Source organism: Lepisma saccharinum, chromosome 5 (assembly GCF_977018435.1).
Source record: "Lepisma saccharinum chromosome 5, izLepSacc3.1, whole genome shotgun sequence".
Classification (NCBI taxonomy): domain Eukaryota; kingdom Metazoa; phylum Arthropoda; class Insecta; order Zygentoma; family Lepismatidae; genus Lepisma; species Lepisma saccharinum.
Genome location: NC_139233.1, coordinates 38,175,562 through 38,194,689, shown reverse-complemented (window position 1 = coordinate 38,194,689; position 19,128 = coordinate 38,175,562). Strand labels below are relative to the sequence as shown.

Genomic DNA, 19,128 nt, shown 5'->3' with positions numbered 1-19,128 from the left:
TAGATCTAAGGTAGGTCTCGATTTTTCGCAGATTGGAGAATGAACGCTCAGCTGTAGCCGTTGTGACTGGAATCACACACAACAGGTGAAGCAAACTTCTAATGTTGGGATACAAGGAAGAAAATTTGTACGCCTCTGCTGGATTCTCTGGGGTAGATTTTTCCAATAACCAGAATTGTCCATAACTTGAGTTCCCTTTCTAATGCTAAAATAGACTGCACATCATAAAATTTAGCTGCCTCAATTATATCTTTAGCTGGGTCATCTTCAACAATGAATTTTGGAATTACTTTCTGTAGAGTGCTTAAGACATCAATCTGGTTTCTTCGAAATCTATAATCAAATTCAGATATTATATAATCCAGAAAAGGGATGAACACAACACATCTGAAATATTCGATGACATTCTTTGAGGGAACATTTGACTATGTATTTGATTCTGTGCAATTCTTGGGATTCTTACATCAACATTCAGCTCTTCAGCAAGTGCTTTACTTTCCTGAAAAACTTTATCAAACTCTTGAGCACTGTTCTCTCTTATATCCAATAGAGGTGAGTAAACAAGCTGAACCAAATTTGATGATTGCGTTAAATCCATTTGCTTGCTCTGTAGTTGGATTGACAAAGAAATAGTAATGGACAGGAATTTTGCTAATACTTTCAAACTGATCAGAGGCACCAACTTTCAACGATGCACAGGGGGCACCAACTTCAAATTATGTTCGGCACTCAGCAATTTTTAACGATATACGGGGTGCACCACTTTTCAAAAGTGTACACATAATTAATAAGATTTTTTTATTAAGTTTGTAAATTACATATTATGATTATAATTTGCTCGAGTATTTGGGGGAGGGGGGCAATTGACCCTGTGCTCCCTCTGGATCCGCCACTGGTATGGGCTGAATACAAAGACCCGTGCTGTTACCAAGAATATCGTTAACAATCTGATACGGATGCAGGCGTAGACACGTTTTCTTTCCAATACTGTGGTCTACACATGAATATATATATTATAGTGGCTAGCACGTCCCACATCGTGGCCGTAAGGTCTATGGCACAAGCTTTGGGATCCGGCTACGGAACGCGCGCAGGTTGGAGTCTCCCGGGGGAAGAGTAACAACATTTTCCCGAGTTTGGTTTGGTTTGAGTTTGTGTTTTAAGTCCACTTTATGCACAGTAAGGCTAATCGGGACTGGACCTACAGTTTAAAGTGGGATAGGAACCACTTGTGCCTCCACCGGATATTGAACCCGGGACCCCTTTATTACAAGGCGTAGACGCTACCACTCCGCCATCGGGGAGGCCCTCTTTTCTCCCGAGATTTCGACCTGTGTATGGGACAGGTGGCCAGGCCAACCACTATCGTGAGGAAATTTGGGAGCTACGAATGAGTAGCAAACACACCCTGGTCACGGAAATTTACAACGACTGGGGTTCGTCGTGCAGACCACACTTCAACCCGTAACTTGTTGGATGATCTCCCACCTCGGCAGGTCTAAGTGAGGCCGGCAGTCGGGTTATTTTATAAAGGCTACTACAGCAATGTTGAGGTAATTGCGACTTCTGTTTTATTATTCAGTTTTATAATCAGTGGCGCCCCAACACAATGGCCTCTCATTGTTAAGCCTCGTTTCCCAAGAGAAAGTAAACTGTCCTTTGCCCCATTTTTCTCAAAAGCCGGCTTTTTTGGGGGCAAATTATTCAAATATGGTCTAAGCTATTTTGAAATAGATAAATTAAATTTATTAATAAATACAAGATTGGATTAAAAGTAATTAATTCTTTGGTGGCATTCCTACAGATCACTCAACTGATAACAGCTTGAATAACTATGCAATACATTCGAATATATGGTCGACTCCAACATCGCAACATATTTTAAAATTCGGTTAACAACAGTACAAAACATTATAATGGTATTTTCATTATTCTGATTTAATGATACGAGTGATCCAGAAAAAATCACACTGTAGTCATTAAAAAAAAAGGAAATTTCTATAAGCGAACTCTTAAATATTTCAAAAAATATTCAGGCTCCATGGCGACCGGGCTACCCTTGATAACTATTTTTGATTGTAATATTTGAATAAGATTTTTGTGTATTACCTTGTTTAGAATATGATTTCAGTACTTTTGGATATTTTTAAGCATGCAAGAGAACAATGCAGAAAGTCAGGAAAAATTAGATCAGTTACTTAATTGGAAGCACAAATGTTCTACAAACTGTGCACAAAATTATTTAGCACTGGGCCTCGGACGAGTGCCAGAGTTGCCCCTCCCTAGGCACAAACTCGCCGCCACTAGTTAAGATTTTTTTTACTATAGGAAAACTGGTCAAAGTAGAGGTCCTGACCTCCATTAACCCCCCCCCCCCCAGTTGTCAATAGTCATTACGCATTCATTTCGTAAACATCACACATAATTAGTAATTACTGTTCCAGTAAGTATTGTAACTAATGTCTCAATACTTACTCCTCCCTCTGTTCTAGTAGTTTGAGACACCTCGTATCAGCTACTAAATAACAGAAACCTATACAGACCCTGTCTCATTAATTTAAATTCCACTTCGTTTATATTTAGAAGACCTTAAACTCTACACTATTATACTACATTTATAGATTTAAAAAAATCCTGTAAAACTTCATATTACTCTCTCGATCAGCGGACTTTCACAGAATTTATTACAGAATATTTCAAAGAAATTGCATACAGGGGCAGAAGAAAGCAATCTTAACATACTGAGCTCAAATATTTAAATGGAATATTTTGCATTTTATTTCAGCATTGCAATGAGTGCGGAAAGTGCCCAACAACTCTCGAAATAATAATGTCATTAAGGAAGAATATAATTTCTTACAATTTGTTCCAACAAAATATATTTAATTACATATTCCGCCAACACCACACTAATAAATAACTAGTCTAACAATTAAGTGCTGTAGCTGTAAAGTCCATGCATACTCCATAGTTTGCTTCTACAAAGAGTACTCACTGCATATTTACATATTTTACTTCATTAGTATGTGATAGTTGTGGCTCAGTAAACTTCAGGTTTTCCAGAATAATAGCATACACGGGGAGTATGCGAGTAATATATACTCTGTTCCAACGAATCCGAACAAACCCTACCTTGATTAAATAGGGTAATTTTTTTTTTTTTTAAAAAAAGACTTATGCACCATCTTTAGACTTTTATAATGATTCAAATCCCTACTTGGTATTCATGTCTTCATATTTTTTGCAAATTAAACATCCTTATGAACTAATACCAGTCTCGCAATGTTTAAACTAAAACTAACGAACTTTTCTGGCGAGAACATTACAAGGATGGTATTTTTACACAACAGGCCTAGTCCTGTAATTTCAGGTTTTTCCATGTGACAGAGTGCCGAGAAGACAAAGACGATATTACTTTTACATAAAAATAACATTAATGTTTTATTTATATTATTTACATTACAGTAGCTTCCTCCTACAACAGAAACCAAACTAATGAATAGAAACAGAGGAAAATGTGAGTTTGGTCTCTAAGTTTTAGCGTTTTTAAAGCTCAATTTATGCGCATAAATTTTGGTTATTTTAATATTTTATTGAATTTTTGGGAACGTGCAAGGAATCAAAAGTTTGATTAGGCACAATGGAGTACGAATGGGGCGATTCTCTTGATAGGATTTTCCAGCAAATAATGTTTAATGTTGATTCAGTACAATTAGTTTCCTTGATATGCCTACTGAATATTTTCACTTGATTCCCTTAACAATGCATGGAATGTTGTCCCATCCAAGATATCTTGCTGCTTATAACTGGATTAACATCTGCACATATTAATTTCCAATCCATAACAATGTTTTAATAATCAGCGACAACAGCTACAGCACCCAGGGACGCCACGAAATGTTCCAATATTTTCACTGAAATGACACTTATGATACGATTGTTCCAAATGTGTGTTTATTTAGTACTTTTTACACACAAAATGTTTCTTAATTTGAAATGAGTATATCCTAAGCACACTGACTTAGCGTTTCAAGTGTTAGATAGGCCTATATTCTGACTTAGGCGCCGCGGAAAAATTTTGAAACTGCAAGGGCGCCGTGAAACAAAGTTTGGCACCACTGAGCTACAATATTTATGACTTAAGCGCAATGGCAAGTGCTGCGAAGATAGTCACACTTGTAAAACCTGGTAAGAATCTATTAGTTTGTTTACCGACGGATAACCCTAGAGCCTAGACACTTAAAACCGAGATCAAACACCCTTTTTTTTTTGTGCGGCACAATATTGAGTATGCAGAAGGTTCGTAGCCAGGCAGGGTCGCCAGCCCCTCCTGGCATTGCCGCCAGCCCCCTTGACACTAGGTACAACTATTTTGTATTAATTTGTTTGAGGCGAAGAGTGAAAATGTAGACAGAATATATTATTGTGTTCATAACTTCGTTCGTTCATCTTGTTTATGAGCAGAAGTCTAAGCAGCAGCAAGTGTTTAGAAGATTCTCTAGACTTTAGAAAGTTCTTTCATAGGGAGCCTTCTTTATCTGTACCTTCCCTGCCCCTGTTGCAGCCTCTCGTTTCACAGAAATCTGTGACTTTGATGTCATTATCCACATTCCTTCCGCATCTGAGTCAAATGTCAACAGATCCCAAGTTTTATTGCTTTGGCCGGGGGTGAAATGTACGCAGTGTGATTGAAGTGAATATTGTACATTTTAACAAATATCTGTATCATCAAAAATAGTATGGAGTGTGTATTAAGAGATAGTGTCAGTAGCAGTTATTAGCACTTCAAGACATGTTTTAGAAGATGTAGAAAAATAAACTGTAGTATTTGTATGATTTCTACATTTTATATTTTAAATTAATTTAATGACCCTCGACACACAATTTACCTTCATTTAATACTATTAAACTTTTGTAAATGGATTTGGTTTACAAAACCCCCTGATAACCCGTGAGCCCCCCCCCCCCCTGGAGGTCAGTTCTAGCTACGGGCCTGGTATGCAGGCTTGTGTACCTACATAGTCAGCTCTCATTTTGCAATTTTTCTGCCTTTTACATTTTTCGGGGAGATACTGGGTCAGGAGGGTTATGACCCCCACCAATCCCATTGGACACGCCTCTGACTAGCAGAGTTAAACAAAATAAACCCTCTGTCTGCTCTCAAATATATATTAGCCTAGTCTCCGCACAAACTTGCATGACATAGTCACCAGATCAAACAACTTCTCAAATAGTGTTTCTGCTTTCACACTTCGTCAGTGCTCGAAGTACAACTAGGAAGAATTGCCCAAAGCATGCCCAGACAAAGATCTGGGACAATACTATTACTATTTCTACTATTACTACTACTACTAATTTGAATTATTATTTCTATGCAGCATGGGGAAAAGCACAGCATTCCAAACACTTTTTGGAGCTTTTCAATCTATTAAAATTGTATTCAAAGACAAAAATGGTTATCGGGACTCACTTGAAAAGAGATTTCGCATTTACACATTTTCATTTTTTAAAGTTCTTAATGGATTTTTATTTGAAAATTCTGATTTTCTCAAAATTTCGGTTGGGTCTGTAACAGCATCGGCCACCCCTCTACGTACGCCAGTATTCAACGAACATGTATTTTTTTTGTGTGAACAATGAGAATTAACTAAATAAAGTTCTTGGTTCGTTGTAAGAGGCTAATGTAGGTTATAGACAAAGGCTAGGCGGACAAGAATACAGTCACCAGTCCGCCTTCCCATTGTGTTCTTTACCGCAGCACGTTTGAATGTCTCTAAAATGTCTCACCTTGTTGACTAGACAAATTATTCAAACGACAATAAGTTTAACTATTGTAAAATGTTTTGTTGGTAAGATCGGCGAGACAATCCAGATGTGAATTATCGGGGACATTTATGAGGCGAAGCCGGAAAAATTCCAACCAATTTCGGGAATCGAATCTGGATCTCCTGCGTGAATGCCAGACGCTCTACCGACCAGACCACCGCATTTCTTTGGACGAGTTCCATACTTTGATTATTTCAATTTATTTTAATATATTTTTTTACTTTTATGGATTTTCTTCATCCTTAAAATGTCTTACCTCGTTTACCAGACAAGTATTTCGTAACAAAGAAACAAAAAAATGCTCCCACGATTGGATAAAAATCGAATGACTAGAAACTAATTTCGGTCTATTGCTTTCATAAATACTATATTAATGTAGATCTCTACTAATTAGTAGTAGTGGTTTTAGTAGTAGTATTATTAGTAGTAAATCAACTAATTAATTAATTATAAGTATTATTAATCAATTATGAGTATTATTTAATTAAAGTATAATAAAACAATGGTAATGCGAATTTGGAGAAAGTTTGAGAAATACCGCCCCTTCCATTGATGAAATCCTGCGTACGCCTCTGAGTGACTTTCGACACAAAGTTTAAATCGAACGACGCATTCAGAAACTTAGGTTTTACAATCTGTAAGTGGCAGCGATTAGGGGTGTGTACGCCATGTTGCCCCACTCCCACTTTTTGCCACATCGCTCTAGGCCTGTAAATGCTAAACCTTGTCTAACAAGAGAGAAACTGTCCTTCCGTCCCCAGTTTGGCACCCAATCGCCACTACTGCAATCAGTTCAGGCCAAAATTTCACGAAAATAGAAACAGTAAAAGTAAGTTTCTACTATTCGGTACGGTTGAAACTATAATATACGTCAGTAATCTGGAATCCTAACAAAACCCTTAATTTAAAGACCTGAACGTAATTCATTCCAGGTTCATAAAATTCATAGTCTGTGAACATTCGAGATTTGATCCATGTGTAAATCTACTTTGTGAATTTTGGCACTACAACTCCAGTGAACTAGCAATCAGACACGGAAATAATTTGCTCTTTCTCTTCTAAGCAATTAAAGGTATAATAGACTGTTCCAACACTTCAGCCTAACATATAATAGTTCCTATTTTTAACACACGCCCTAAACAAAACATTTAATCGCCGGAGAGCGAAAACGTCAGTTCTCTCAACCTTCCAGGTGTGAAGAGCATGAAACTCGGAACAAGGTTGCAAGTTAAATAACACCATTGGTATATTTGCTACGAGTTTATACAGTATAAAAACACATTTCAGTGAATTTATTTTAATTATATTAAGTATTAGAATTGGGCTCCAACTGTTATGCTCTAAAATAAGTAACTTCACTCGCACACATCAAGCATATCAATCACTGCTTCTTTCTATACATCGTAAAATACGATGTGGCGTGTGCCTTACTGACAAAACGTGAAAGCAAATTACATAATTTTCCGTAAAACACGTTTCCACCAATGATTTTTTGTCTTCTAACAGACAAGAGTTATAATTCGTGTAAAACCATGGTTTCGGCCAACGAAAAGAAGAAAAACAGCATTGCCCCAATACTACCATACATACCTTGTATTGCGAGTTCCATGATGTTCGAGAGCAAACACGCTTCTGATTCGGATAGCACCAATTATTTGCCTACGCAATCGCTGTGTGGCGTTGCAGGCGGCTGCAGAATTCTACTTTGTGATTGGGTAATGCTAGAACGTGACGTTTGAATTTGGATGTGCCCTGCCACTTTTGGTTAAGGGCATGCGGTACAGTCTCAGCCCGGCTTTTCCCTTCGAACTCGAAGGGAACTCGAAGTGTTGGCAACTTAGCTCTTTTGGGGCCAGATCTGGCTTTTTCGTGCACTCGTTTGGCTCTGAACTGGGGCGCCCGCCCTCATACCCCACTATGATACCATCACTGGCTCCGGCCCACATAGAGCAAATTTTGCCATGAGTATACATTTTGCACGTGACGAGATATATTGTTATATTGGTTGTGTCGCCCCACCCCCTCTGACCTCCCCAGCTACTTTTTTTATAGCGCCGTGAAGATGACATAATATTGTTATCCGGGAATCCTATATTTTCGATTTCATGCGACCATCGGTGGATTATTGAGATGGGTAACGCCGCCGGAAAACTTTAGAATAAATTTTCATTACTTTAAAGTTAATGGTAATAGCAGCGCCCCCACCCTTTTGACACCTAAAATTAAAATTACCCTAGGAGGCACTTTTATCCAGCCTTCGTAAATCTAGTTCCTTGAAGTCAGTTTTAACTCGATTTAATGTGAAATTTAGCTCTTTAATGCGCATCACGTTTGGCAACACTGCCGTAGGAGGCAAGGAGAAATGCATTGAGCTTATGGGAGTATTTTTTGATTTGCTCTCTAAGAATATAAAACTCCGATGGCATAGAAAAATATATCAGCGGAAAGAGGACAATTTGATGATGCTTTACACCAGTGGAAAAATCGAAACTTCCATTTGATTAGCCGTAACTTGTAGTTGAAGTTGATTCCCCATAAGGAATACATGGGGATTCCGAAAATTCTCACTCATCATATTTTTCAAGTATCGTGTCTAGCTTAATAATCGCCAAAGTGCCAAAATTGGGGTGGGGGGAGGACAGTTTACTTTCCCTTGATAGATAAAGTTTAGCATAATGTTTAAAGTTTAACAAATATGTGATTATTTAATAAAAGTGTTAGATAGGCCTACGTTCTGACTTGGGCGCCGCGAAAAAAATTTAAAACATCAAGGGAGCCGTGGAACAGGAAGTTTGGGAACCACTGAGCTACTGCGAAGATAGTACACCTGTTTGCCTTGTCACACTTGTAAAACCTGGTAAGAATCTATTAGTCAGTTTATTTACCGACGGATAACCCTAGAGCCTAGACACTTGCTCGACACTTAAACGAGATCAAACACTCTTATTGAATTCTTTTCTGCAGGATAATATTGAGTATGTAGGCATGTGTACTTGCGTAGTCAGCTGGGCACTTGCGTATTTCAGTTCATGCTTTCGAATTGTACTAGGTGACGTCACTTCCGCCAAGACCATACTTCAAGTCTTGTACATTTCGGACAGAGCCTTAGGCCCCAAGTTCGATTCTGCCCCATAAAGTTAGCCCCCAAATTCCATTTGCCCCCTCCCCCCTTCAAATTTTGGCCTAAGTTCCCCCCAATTTAGGCACCAAGTTACGCCCGTGCATCAGCAAAACGGACTCATGAGAAAAATACTTTATTCATAAACGTTTGAAAAAGGGTTTGGTACTGGTTCAGTACTGTTTCAAAGAGTTTTACTGTTCAGTCGCTCATAAATATATTTTGACTAAACCTTAAAGTTTGATAAAAATTGGCTTCTCTGAGAAGTACCAGTTAAAACATGGGTTAAAAAGAACGGTATTGGTTAGTATTGATTGCAAATTTGGAAATTTTCCACTTAACAATTCATTATGAAATCATATCTTTTTAAAGCTGAAAAGTGTCAATTTTAAATTACTTTCTAACATGCTCTAGAAATGTTTTGTGTCCTACATTTCTCTTACAGCGATCTGGTAACCCTACATGTGACTATTTTGAGGAAACCATAAAGAGTAAACGGATAGCATTTAACTGTACGAAAATGCAAGTGGAATTTTAGCGAAATTGTCAAATATTCAAGAAGTAAAAAGTCCAGTGAGAGTATGTGGTTACATATATGGCCATTTCACGTTCTACTAGAATATTTCGAAATCCAAGAAATAAAACAAAAGATAAATTATCTCTTCCTGGAGGATTATGTTGATCGTCACTAATATTCAGGGCACACTGCCCTCTATTGGTAACTTTACTATCCAAATTTTGCACGTGTTTTGCAATACAGTGTGAAAAAATATGATGGAGCAAAAGTTTTGAAAAGTTATTACAGACGTCGCTACAGTCAAGAGTTAGGAAACTTAGTGTATTTTACGTCTTTAAAATATTTTTCATTTGAATAAATTCTACTTTTTAAAAAGGAGTCTGCGTATTGAATTAATTTGTGGGAATATGGAAGAGATTGATTTTGGAATAGAGAAGAGTGGTGTCTCCACACTGTTAGAAATTACGTTAAAATTATATTTGCCTCTTAAATTACAAAAACGGCAGGCCGTTTATTTAAATTTAAAACTTTAGATAGATAATGATTATTGAATTGATTTATTTTACTTCGCTTTTCTGCCACTTTTAGCTAATCGCGAAGTTGAGGATGAAAGGTGATTTGATGAAATGGATGAAAGGACAATCACAAACACATGTCGACGACACAACCCAGGCACCACGGAGGATTACACTGGCCGTGAGTCTAGACGCCAGAGACTCTTTAGTCTGCAAAATGCAGTCCACTTAGTACTACGTGCACTGCAAGAGAGGTTGACATTTGATTAAAAGTGTCACCACTTACACTCCCAGATAATGATTATAAATTGCAATTGAATTTACCATAAATATATTTTTGAAAGTTGAATCATTAAAATTACACTAATTAAGTTAACTGTGTAGGTCTAATGACCGTTAGTACATTAAAAAACTGAAATTATAATTTTTACGGTAGTTGCAACGAAAATTGACCGTCTTAGGTCATCATTTACCCAATCACTTTCTTGCAGTTTACCTCACTGACCATTTACAAACTATACACGCAGATGATGGGGCTACAGCCCCTCCCAAAATTTTGAGAAAAATAACATTTTCATAGTAGTGAAGAACTCGGGATAAACCAAAGTGGTAAATGCAAACTTCTTTAAAAAGAATCCCGATTACCATTTTTGTCTTTCAACAACTTTTAAAACGAAAGTTAAAAATGGCAATTACAAAAACAAAAAAAAAATATTGTGTATTTTGTCCCCTCCTCAAGGACGCAGTTAGGTAATATCCGCCTGTACAATTCCAGCCCCTCCGAAGAAGAATCTTCCGTACGCCAGTGATTATGCACCAAAATTGTTCAATATGAATACGATTTTCAATTTGCTATAGTATTGATTGATTGATTTGTCATTTCAAATCCACTTGAAGCACAGAAAGGTTAATTGGGACTGGACCTACAGTTTAAAGTGGGATCCGAACTACTATGTGCCTCCACCGGGTATCGAACCCGGGACCCCTGCTATACTATTAAATGCATTATATTATATTCCATCACATCTCCTTTAAAAATATTATTCAAATATATAGCTATCAAGGACATATTTAGGGCCCCCCCGAAAGACTTATTAAGTACTAAAACTAAATAATGAAAAATATATTCGTTTACCCTTTGTTGTATAATTTCCTCTGAACTTATTGGAAGACAAGGATTATATTGGGATCATACGGCTTTGAATGGCATTACAAAGAAGATTTATGTACACTACTACTCAAAATAATATACATAAAATATTAATAAGAAACTTACTTTTTTCCAACCACATGTAATATCATTTTTGTTATTCGATAAATATTCAATTATAAGTCTATTTCACATTACATTGCAGGGCACTTTTTTTTATGTACGCGTAAGCTATTCCGATCTTAACTACAGGTAAGCTGCGTAATGAATATGCGCTGTTATATATTCTTATACAGTATTTTTGTCTAATCGTGTAATAATAATATTAATTTATATATTGTAAATAGTATTAATTTGATTTAATTTAATTATTTGAAATTAAACTTTATTATTATTGTTATTACTATTCCTGAGACACTTGGTTCGAACCCCCGCCGAAACATATTTCTAGATACGTGCCTGATAGGTATGCAGTGGCAGCGATTAGGGGGGCAGATGCCACCTACTTTTCGCCACTTTTGCCCCTGCACTATGCTGAACCTTATCTACGAATGGAAATATACTGTCCTTGCCCTCCCCGGTTTTGGAACCCAATCGCCGCCACAGTAGCTATGTATAGCTACAATAGTAGACACGTGGTGCAAAAATGGTACGAAGTATATTCTCACATGGTATAATTCTACCAAATCTCTGTTTCTTCAATTTATTTATTTTTTTATTGATTAGATCGGTTTATTTTACTTCGCATTTCTGGCCTCCCAGATGGCGCAGTGGTAGCGTCGTCGCCTTGTAATCAAGGGGTCCCGGGTTCGATACCCGGTGGCGGCACATGGCACAGTGGTTCGGATTGCACTGTAATCTGTAGGTCCGGTCCCGATTAGCCTTACTGTGCATATAGTGGACACCAAACAAACACCAAATCAATCATACTTCGCATTTCTGTCACTTTCGGCTAATCGCGAACATAAGAATGAGTGATGATATGATGAAATTTATGAAGGGACACTCAAAAAGAATACTCATACCCAAACTCGGATTCGAACCCGGGACCTCTGTCGTTATCGTGTTATAACCACTCCGCTATATTTTATTTTGAATACGTTACCAATTTTGAGAATGGTAAGTCATCATTGGTGACTATTAGGGGGCGGATTTACATGCACAAAAAGCCCAGAATGTGCATTTAAATCAAGGTCCGTGAAGATTTTCCCCCTATCCCGCTTCAAGAGGTCTGACCATAACAGCCCCTTCTCCGCAGGGACGTCACCGCGGAAGCAAGCTTTTCCTCTGCTCTGACAAAGTCATTTGAAAACAACGTCGACATGTCAATATTTTTCAATAGTTACAACAAAATATTTGATTCATTACGTCGTTCACTTCATTTCTGGGGCATGGCATGGACGTAGGCACTTATCTAGAAATTCGGGAAGGGTTCTCGGACGCTGGTCAATTGTATCACATGTAATAAGAATATGCAAAATTGTCTTGATATTACAATATCTGCTAATAGTACTATATTATAAGACAAAGAGCGCATAAAGTGGTCGACTTTCGATATTGCCACCGAAGTTTCCGGGTCAGAATCCAGGCCTGTACGTGCGTGTTCTTCAGCAACCTCATCCAATTATCACTCATCGTCGCGTTTAGCCAAAAGTGGCAGAAAAACGATAAAATAACTAAGTAGAAAGAAATAGATACAGAATAGGTAATACTTGTAATAATTATGGATTATTATGTGAATAGAGGCAGGGAGCCGCGGTGATTTAGTCGGTAGGGCGTCTGACTGCTACGAGACCCGAGTTCGATTCCCGATGTGGGTGATCGTAGGTCGGAATTTTTCCGACCTTGTCCCTGCATGAAGCGACTCTGGGGTTCACCCAGCCTCAAATAAATGGGTTCTTGGGGACAACCATTGGGGTGGGCTAAGTCGGACGAGATCGAAGATGTGTGATTAATGGCACGGTGAAATGTTAATGTTTCCTTGTTAAAGTGTATGTTCTTCCTGTAGCAGTGCAAGGGTCCACTTTGTAAGAACATTGAACTTTGGGACTCAACAAATGTCCATTTTCTGTGGAAATAAGAACAATCCTGATGGTCCATGAGGATGATGAAAGTTAATTTGTACATCACCCGTGTCTTCAGATACATTCTCAACATTCCCTAGCCATCATTTGTTATTATATACAGTAATATCTGTAAATTCTAAGGCATTTGTACATGTGAAACTATACTATGCAAATTCATTACATACAGAATAACGTTTGATATGTATCACATCTTTTGTGAAAGGAATTACTGCATGAACTTTATGGGTTCCTGAAATGGAATTAACTTTAGAAAATCTTTGATATTCGTACTTATGGTTTTTGAATAAGAAAACATCACCTGAGAAGTTGAGGGCATCTGTTGACGATCCTTTGCTCGAAATTTAGGATGGAACTGGTTCCTGTAAGTACTAAAAGAAGCATTTTTCTTTCTTTTTTAGTTCCTGCTGTTTCAATTTTTCTCTTCTCTCCACCATAAAAATCTTGAATGAGGCGGCTATGTTGATGAAAAAGGGTAACCGGTTCTTGAAACATTAGCTGTCTTGAAATAGGTGGTAAAAGTCTGTCCACTAACATGCTTATGAATGTTTCTTCTAACGTTGTCACTGGCAAAATTATTGCTGCACACTCGATTCAATAAATTCCACAGGAATTTTATCTTGCACTCGTAATACATATTTGGTGATCAATCTTTCACAATTCAAAGAATTGACAAATTTCCTCACGAAATTATCACAGACTTGCTTCCAAGAATAAACTTTTTCTATCCAAAATTTACTCAAACTATCAGGCAATTTACTCATTACAGCCAACATGATATCTCTTAAGGGAGACATATTATACATTATTAATTATACATTATACAAAAATTCAAAGATACTTTTAGGTGTGTCGTCTTTTAAAACGGAAACTAATTGTACTAATTGCAACAACATTTGCTGTGCTAAATTTATAGACAGTTTATTTAGGCATTCCCTGTGAAAACTAGGGCCAAAGTCCTCATCACTAGAACTGGAGTTACTGAACATTGAATTGCAAACGGACCGTCTATCAACCCACAACGGCTTACGAGGAAGCCTCAAACAAGCCTGCTCAACCTGACCTTCCCTTTGCTAGATTGTCAAGTTCAATGGAGAAGGTTGCATTTCTCTCGTTAGTGCTACGTGTTCATGTCTAGTTGATGAGCCAGTTCTACTGGCGGAGTGGTTAGCACATCCTAGACTGGGCATGGGTGTTTGTGAGTGTCCATTCATCAATTTCATCACGTCATCACTCATCCCCATCTTCGCAAATTAGCCAAAAGTGGCACAAAGCGAAGTAAAATAAAGCAAATCAAGTCAAATGTCTAGTTGATGAAATAGGAGGAATATAAACAGTTGATTCTGAATAAATTGGGAATAGTGGATATAGTAGTCCAGTAATACTTGATCAATAGTATCAAGAGGGAATGCAAAAGCCATATTTAGCCGTAGTTTGATTTAACTGATTAAGCTTGGTATTCTTTATCTACTTATGTACGACCAGGAAAAGAAAGGGAAACAAAACTGAATACCTCCGTTGGCTACTAAACAAGTGACTCAATCTGGTTTGTTTCCTTTTTCAGCGGAATAATTTACCCAACTCATATCTGCAGCTTTTTCTCAAATTTTGAGTACAGAAACAGAGTATTTTCTTTTCTATCACTATATTGAAGCATTACAGCCGCCTTTCGGAGCTGAACTCCTACCAGAATTTGGGCCCATAACATGTCCCTAATACTCGAACTAACGGTAACCTGATTTTCAGTATTCAAAATAGGACAACATAATTCATTCTAACAATACATTTATTCAGACAGATAAGTGGCTTAATACATTGTTTGGGTTCAATTATATAAGATCCTAATTTACATGAATACACATTTAGTGGGAGAACTTGCATGAGAGAGAGAGAGAGAGAGAGAGAGAGAGAGAGAGAGAGAGAGAGAGAGAGAGAGAGAGAGAGAGAGAGAGAGAGAGAGAGAGAGATATGTACCTTTCTTAAAAGTTGTAATATGAAAATTCAGCTAAATTAACTTTCTTTGGAATGATCAACTAAGCAATTCACAACCTATCAACAGTTATGCACACAAAATATAGATCAAACCAAGTACCGTTATCTTCCTACACGTGCACCTCAACTCATCCACCAATCAGCACCCTTTAGTGATGTCACTATTGATGTCCACTCACTGTTGCCAAATTTATTCTTTAAACATGCACACTTCCAAAAATCAAAAAATATACAGATGTGATCGAGGTGTTATAACATTGATTGAATAACATAGCCAGATGTCAGGCACTCGTGATACTGCCCTCCAGCACGATCAGTTGCCAGTACACCTCGGAATTTAAAAAGAATATACTTCTTTATGAATATGCCACAATTAACCCCATAAATCATCTGTAATGTGTAAAATATTATTGTTCATTTATCAGTTCGGGAAGTATTCACAGAGAGCATCGACACACATGTATTTTTTTCCAAGTGATTCCACAGTTGTCTATTATCCATGTTTGTTTTCACTTTGTACAAAAACTTTTTACACCTTACTAACTTTTCCTAAAGTCTGAATGTTCATGTACAGCATGATTTTCTACATTAATGTCTTAAAAATATTCACATGGACAAATTTATGTTTCTATCGCTTTTTGTGCAAAAGTTACGTGCAGTCAAAATCTTGCTTGTGAGACTTTTGGATATCCTGCAACTACTAATTTATCTTTGCCATGCGTGAGTATATGTGTGCCCAATGGCATAGAGGTAACACTGTTGTCTTGTAATCAATATATACGAGGTTTGATCTTCAGTGGAGATATATTGCATAAAGATTTGGATTCAATTTTAAACTATAGGCCCAATCCTGATTAGACTATCTGACCATTAGAGTTGCAAAAAGAAAATGGCTTTCTTGAATATGGTAGGTTTTTTTTTCTGATAGAGCTGGATATTTTGGCTTTTTAACCCATTTCGCTTGCAGTGTTAGTTAAGAGTTTAGAGGTTCGTAATGTCATATTTTGTAATTAGCTAAATAATTTTACATGGTGTGGTAACCACAGGCCCGTAGCTAGAGGGGGGGCAAGGGGGCAACTGCCCTCCCTGAGAGCCTGCTTTGCCACCCTTGTGAAAAATACAGAACACATTCCTACCTGAAATTCTCAATAATCTTTACAATTACATCATGTGTTACTCTAGCAACATAACAAAGACACTTATTGATTTTGTGATTTATTAGGGCGTATGGGATTCCGTATAATGTCGTATCATGATTGGGGGAGGGGAGAATTCCCTTCCAGATTCAGACTTCGGAAAATGATTTCACAATTTTCAGTATCTAGAACAGTTGTGACATTTTGAGTAGTCATGTATTAAAGGTGCCTAAAGGTGTCGGATGTTTTTCTTGGATGTGTGGCTATGAACTTGGAACTGCTTAATTTTTTGCTTCATGTGGTAGAGAGAGGGAGTGGATATTTGATTTTTGTTACTTATCGTTGCTTTGCTGCCACTAGCTAATCGCAACAATGACTGATGACGTGAAATTGATGAAGAGACGCTCATAAACACTGCCGCAACCACAGGGGGGCATGGGGCATTGTCCATCCCCCTCCGACCTTGATCGGAAGTCCATTCTAGGGGAAGCAAACATTGAAGTCAAGCGATTCCTATTTGTTTGTCAGGTGTCAAAACATGTATTTCAACTATAATATAATACAATTCACACAATATTTTGCAAAGTGGTTAACGTAACCAGTAGGCAACCATTGTCTCTAGTGATGATAGAGTCTCCCCTTTGAAGGAAATAAGAGTCCGTGGTGGACTAAGGGACCGATGCTTTAATGTTTTAGCAAGTACAAAAAAAATGTATTACAAATTTTTACACAATTCATCAAAGTGAATATAATATGTAACCATTATTATTTAACTAATTCGATTTTTCTTGCATAACACAACACAATGGTGTTGATGGATTCACGTTAGATACCTATGTGAGTAAAAATCTTGCATACTGGAAACCAGAGGGAATCATTCTGAAGCATGATTTATAAAGGGCTCCCTTAATCGGTTTTGCAGAGATGTCCAAAGCTGTTGGTACATATTAATCATCTATTAACATTATCGACCTGTAAATATCAAGTAGACACAGTCCCTATTAGCTTATTTATGTTAAACCTTTTATTCTTTGCAGTGGCGTGTCCAGGATTTTTGAAAGGGAGGAGTTATGTTTACATTTTTAAGTAGTCATTCCTCATTTTGCCATATTTTCCTGCCATTGACGTTATTTTTTTAAAAGAAATATTGGACCAAAAGGGAAGGTATAACCCCAGTAGCCCCCCTCCCCCTGGACACGCCACTGATTCTTTGGCAATCTGGAAAGATCATTATCGAAATATTGCTATTTGATGTTGCTCGAAGTTTTTATTGTTCGTTGCAGTTTCAAGGTATTATCCACTTATCTCTTTTGGGGGAGGGGGCAAGTGCCTCTGTGTACCCTGCTATATCTGCCAATGCGACACAATATATTAAGAAATTTCCCCCTCTAAGAATGACTTCGCCCCCCCCTACAAAGAATTCCTGGCTACGGGCCTGGGTAACCAAAAGACACATATTTGCCATTTCTTCTACAAACTCTCCAGAAAGTCAAACAACCAAGACTTTGAACGTACGTAACTTTTGCACAAATTGTTAGAGAAACATGAATCTTACACTGGGTATTAACTTTGTCCTTGTGGATATTTTTTAATCATTAAACTAGAAAATTGTGCTGTTCATGAACGTTTAGTATGGACAAATAGTTACTAAGGTGTCATTTTTTTTTTGTACAAAGTGAAAACGAACATGGATACAATACAGCAGTTCAAACTCCTTTTGTGTTATTGCAATTTCATCATACTACAAATGCAATTTTAACATGGTTCGATTTCGATCTACTTCTGCTGTTAACGCATACTGCGGAGTTTTAGCAATTACTTGAGATTTTGTTCCATATATGCTTTCGTAGTTAGGTTAGGCAGGCCAGGTTTGGTTCTCTTAGCATTAAAATAAAGTTCCTAAATGCATTCTACTAAGGTTCAGATTGACTTCTACATTAATTCCCACTAGTGTACGATACTTACAGTCGCTTGTCAATGGAAAATACATTGTCTATGGGAAGCACACATGCTTGTGTAACGTAATTTTTAAGTTGTTTTTTCAACAAGTTTTTTTTTTCGAAATCCAAACAGTGCTCATTACTTTAAGGAAGGTTCAAATTTCGTGTGACAAAGATTGCCAAAATTCTATGATAATTAGTCTTCCTGCTAGGATAATTTGGAAAAAATCGAAACAATCGGAACCATTACCAATACAGCTATGGAGTCGCTTGCAAAAAGTTTTCAATGTGTGTCGATAGTCTCCGAGTACTTACCGAATTGATAAAAGAACGATAAATTTGTACACATTACAGATGATTTTTGTGGTTAATTACGGCATATTCATTAAAAAAGAAATTATGCTTTTTGATATTACGAGGTATACTGGCAACATTGGTCGTATCAGGTGTACATGACAATTGTCTATGTTATTCAATCAATGTCCAGATTAAAGAAAAGATTTGAAATTTATTGTATGAAAAACTAAGTCACCTATCATTTTGTACTATAAATATCAAATCTTTTCTTTTATCTGGACACTGACTGCATAACATAACCAAATGTCGGGCACACCTGATACTGCCCTCTGATACGACCAATATTGCCAGTATACCTCGTAATTGTAATTGAAGAAAAACAACATATTTCTTTATGAAGAAGCCATAATTATTCCCATAAATCGTCTGTAATACGTATTCAATTATCGTTCTTTTATCAATTCGGTAAATACCCACAGAGCCCACATCAATACACATTGAAAACTTTTTTTTTTACACTAGTACTGCATTAGACCATTTCCACTCGCTGATA

At 37.2% G+C, this 19,128-nt stretch overlaps 1 protein-coding gene across 1 annotated transcript in view; it reads right to left on the bottom strand.

The window, feature by feature from the left end:
- The window catches only part of LOC145988334 (uncharacterized), a 60,162-nt gene extending 52,642 nt beyond the window's left edge, over positions 1–7,520 (bottom strand). The window contains exon 1 of the mRNA XM_083123201.1: positions 7,417–7,520. Coding sequence (XP_082979327.1) covers positions 7,417–7,435 — 19 coding nt within the window. The 5' untranslated portion in view covers positions 7,436–7,520. The remainder of the gene's footprint in view (positions 1–7,416) is intronic.
- Between the last annotated feature and the right edge of the window lie 11,608 nt (positions 7,521–19,128).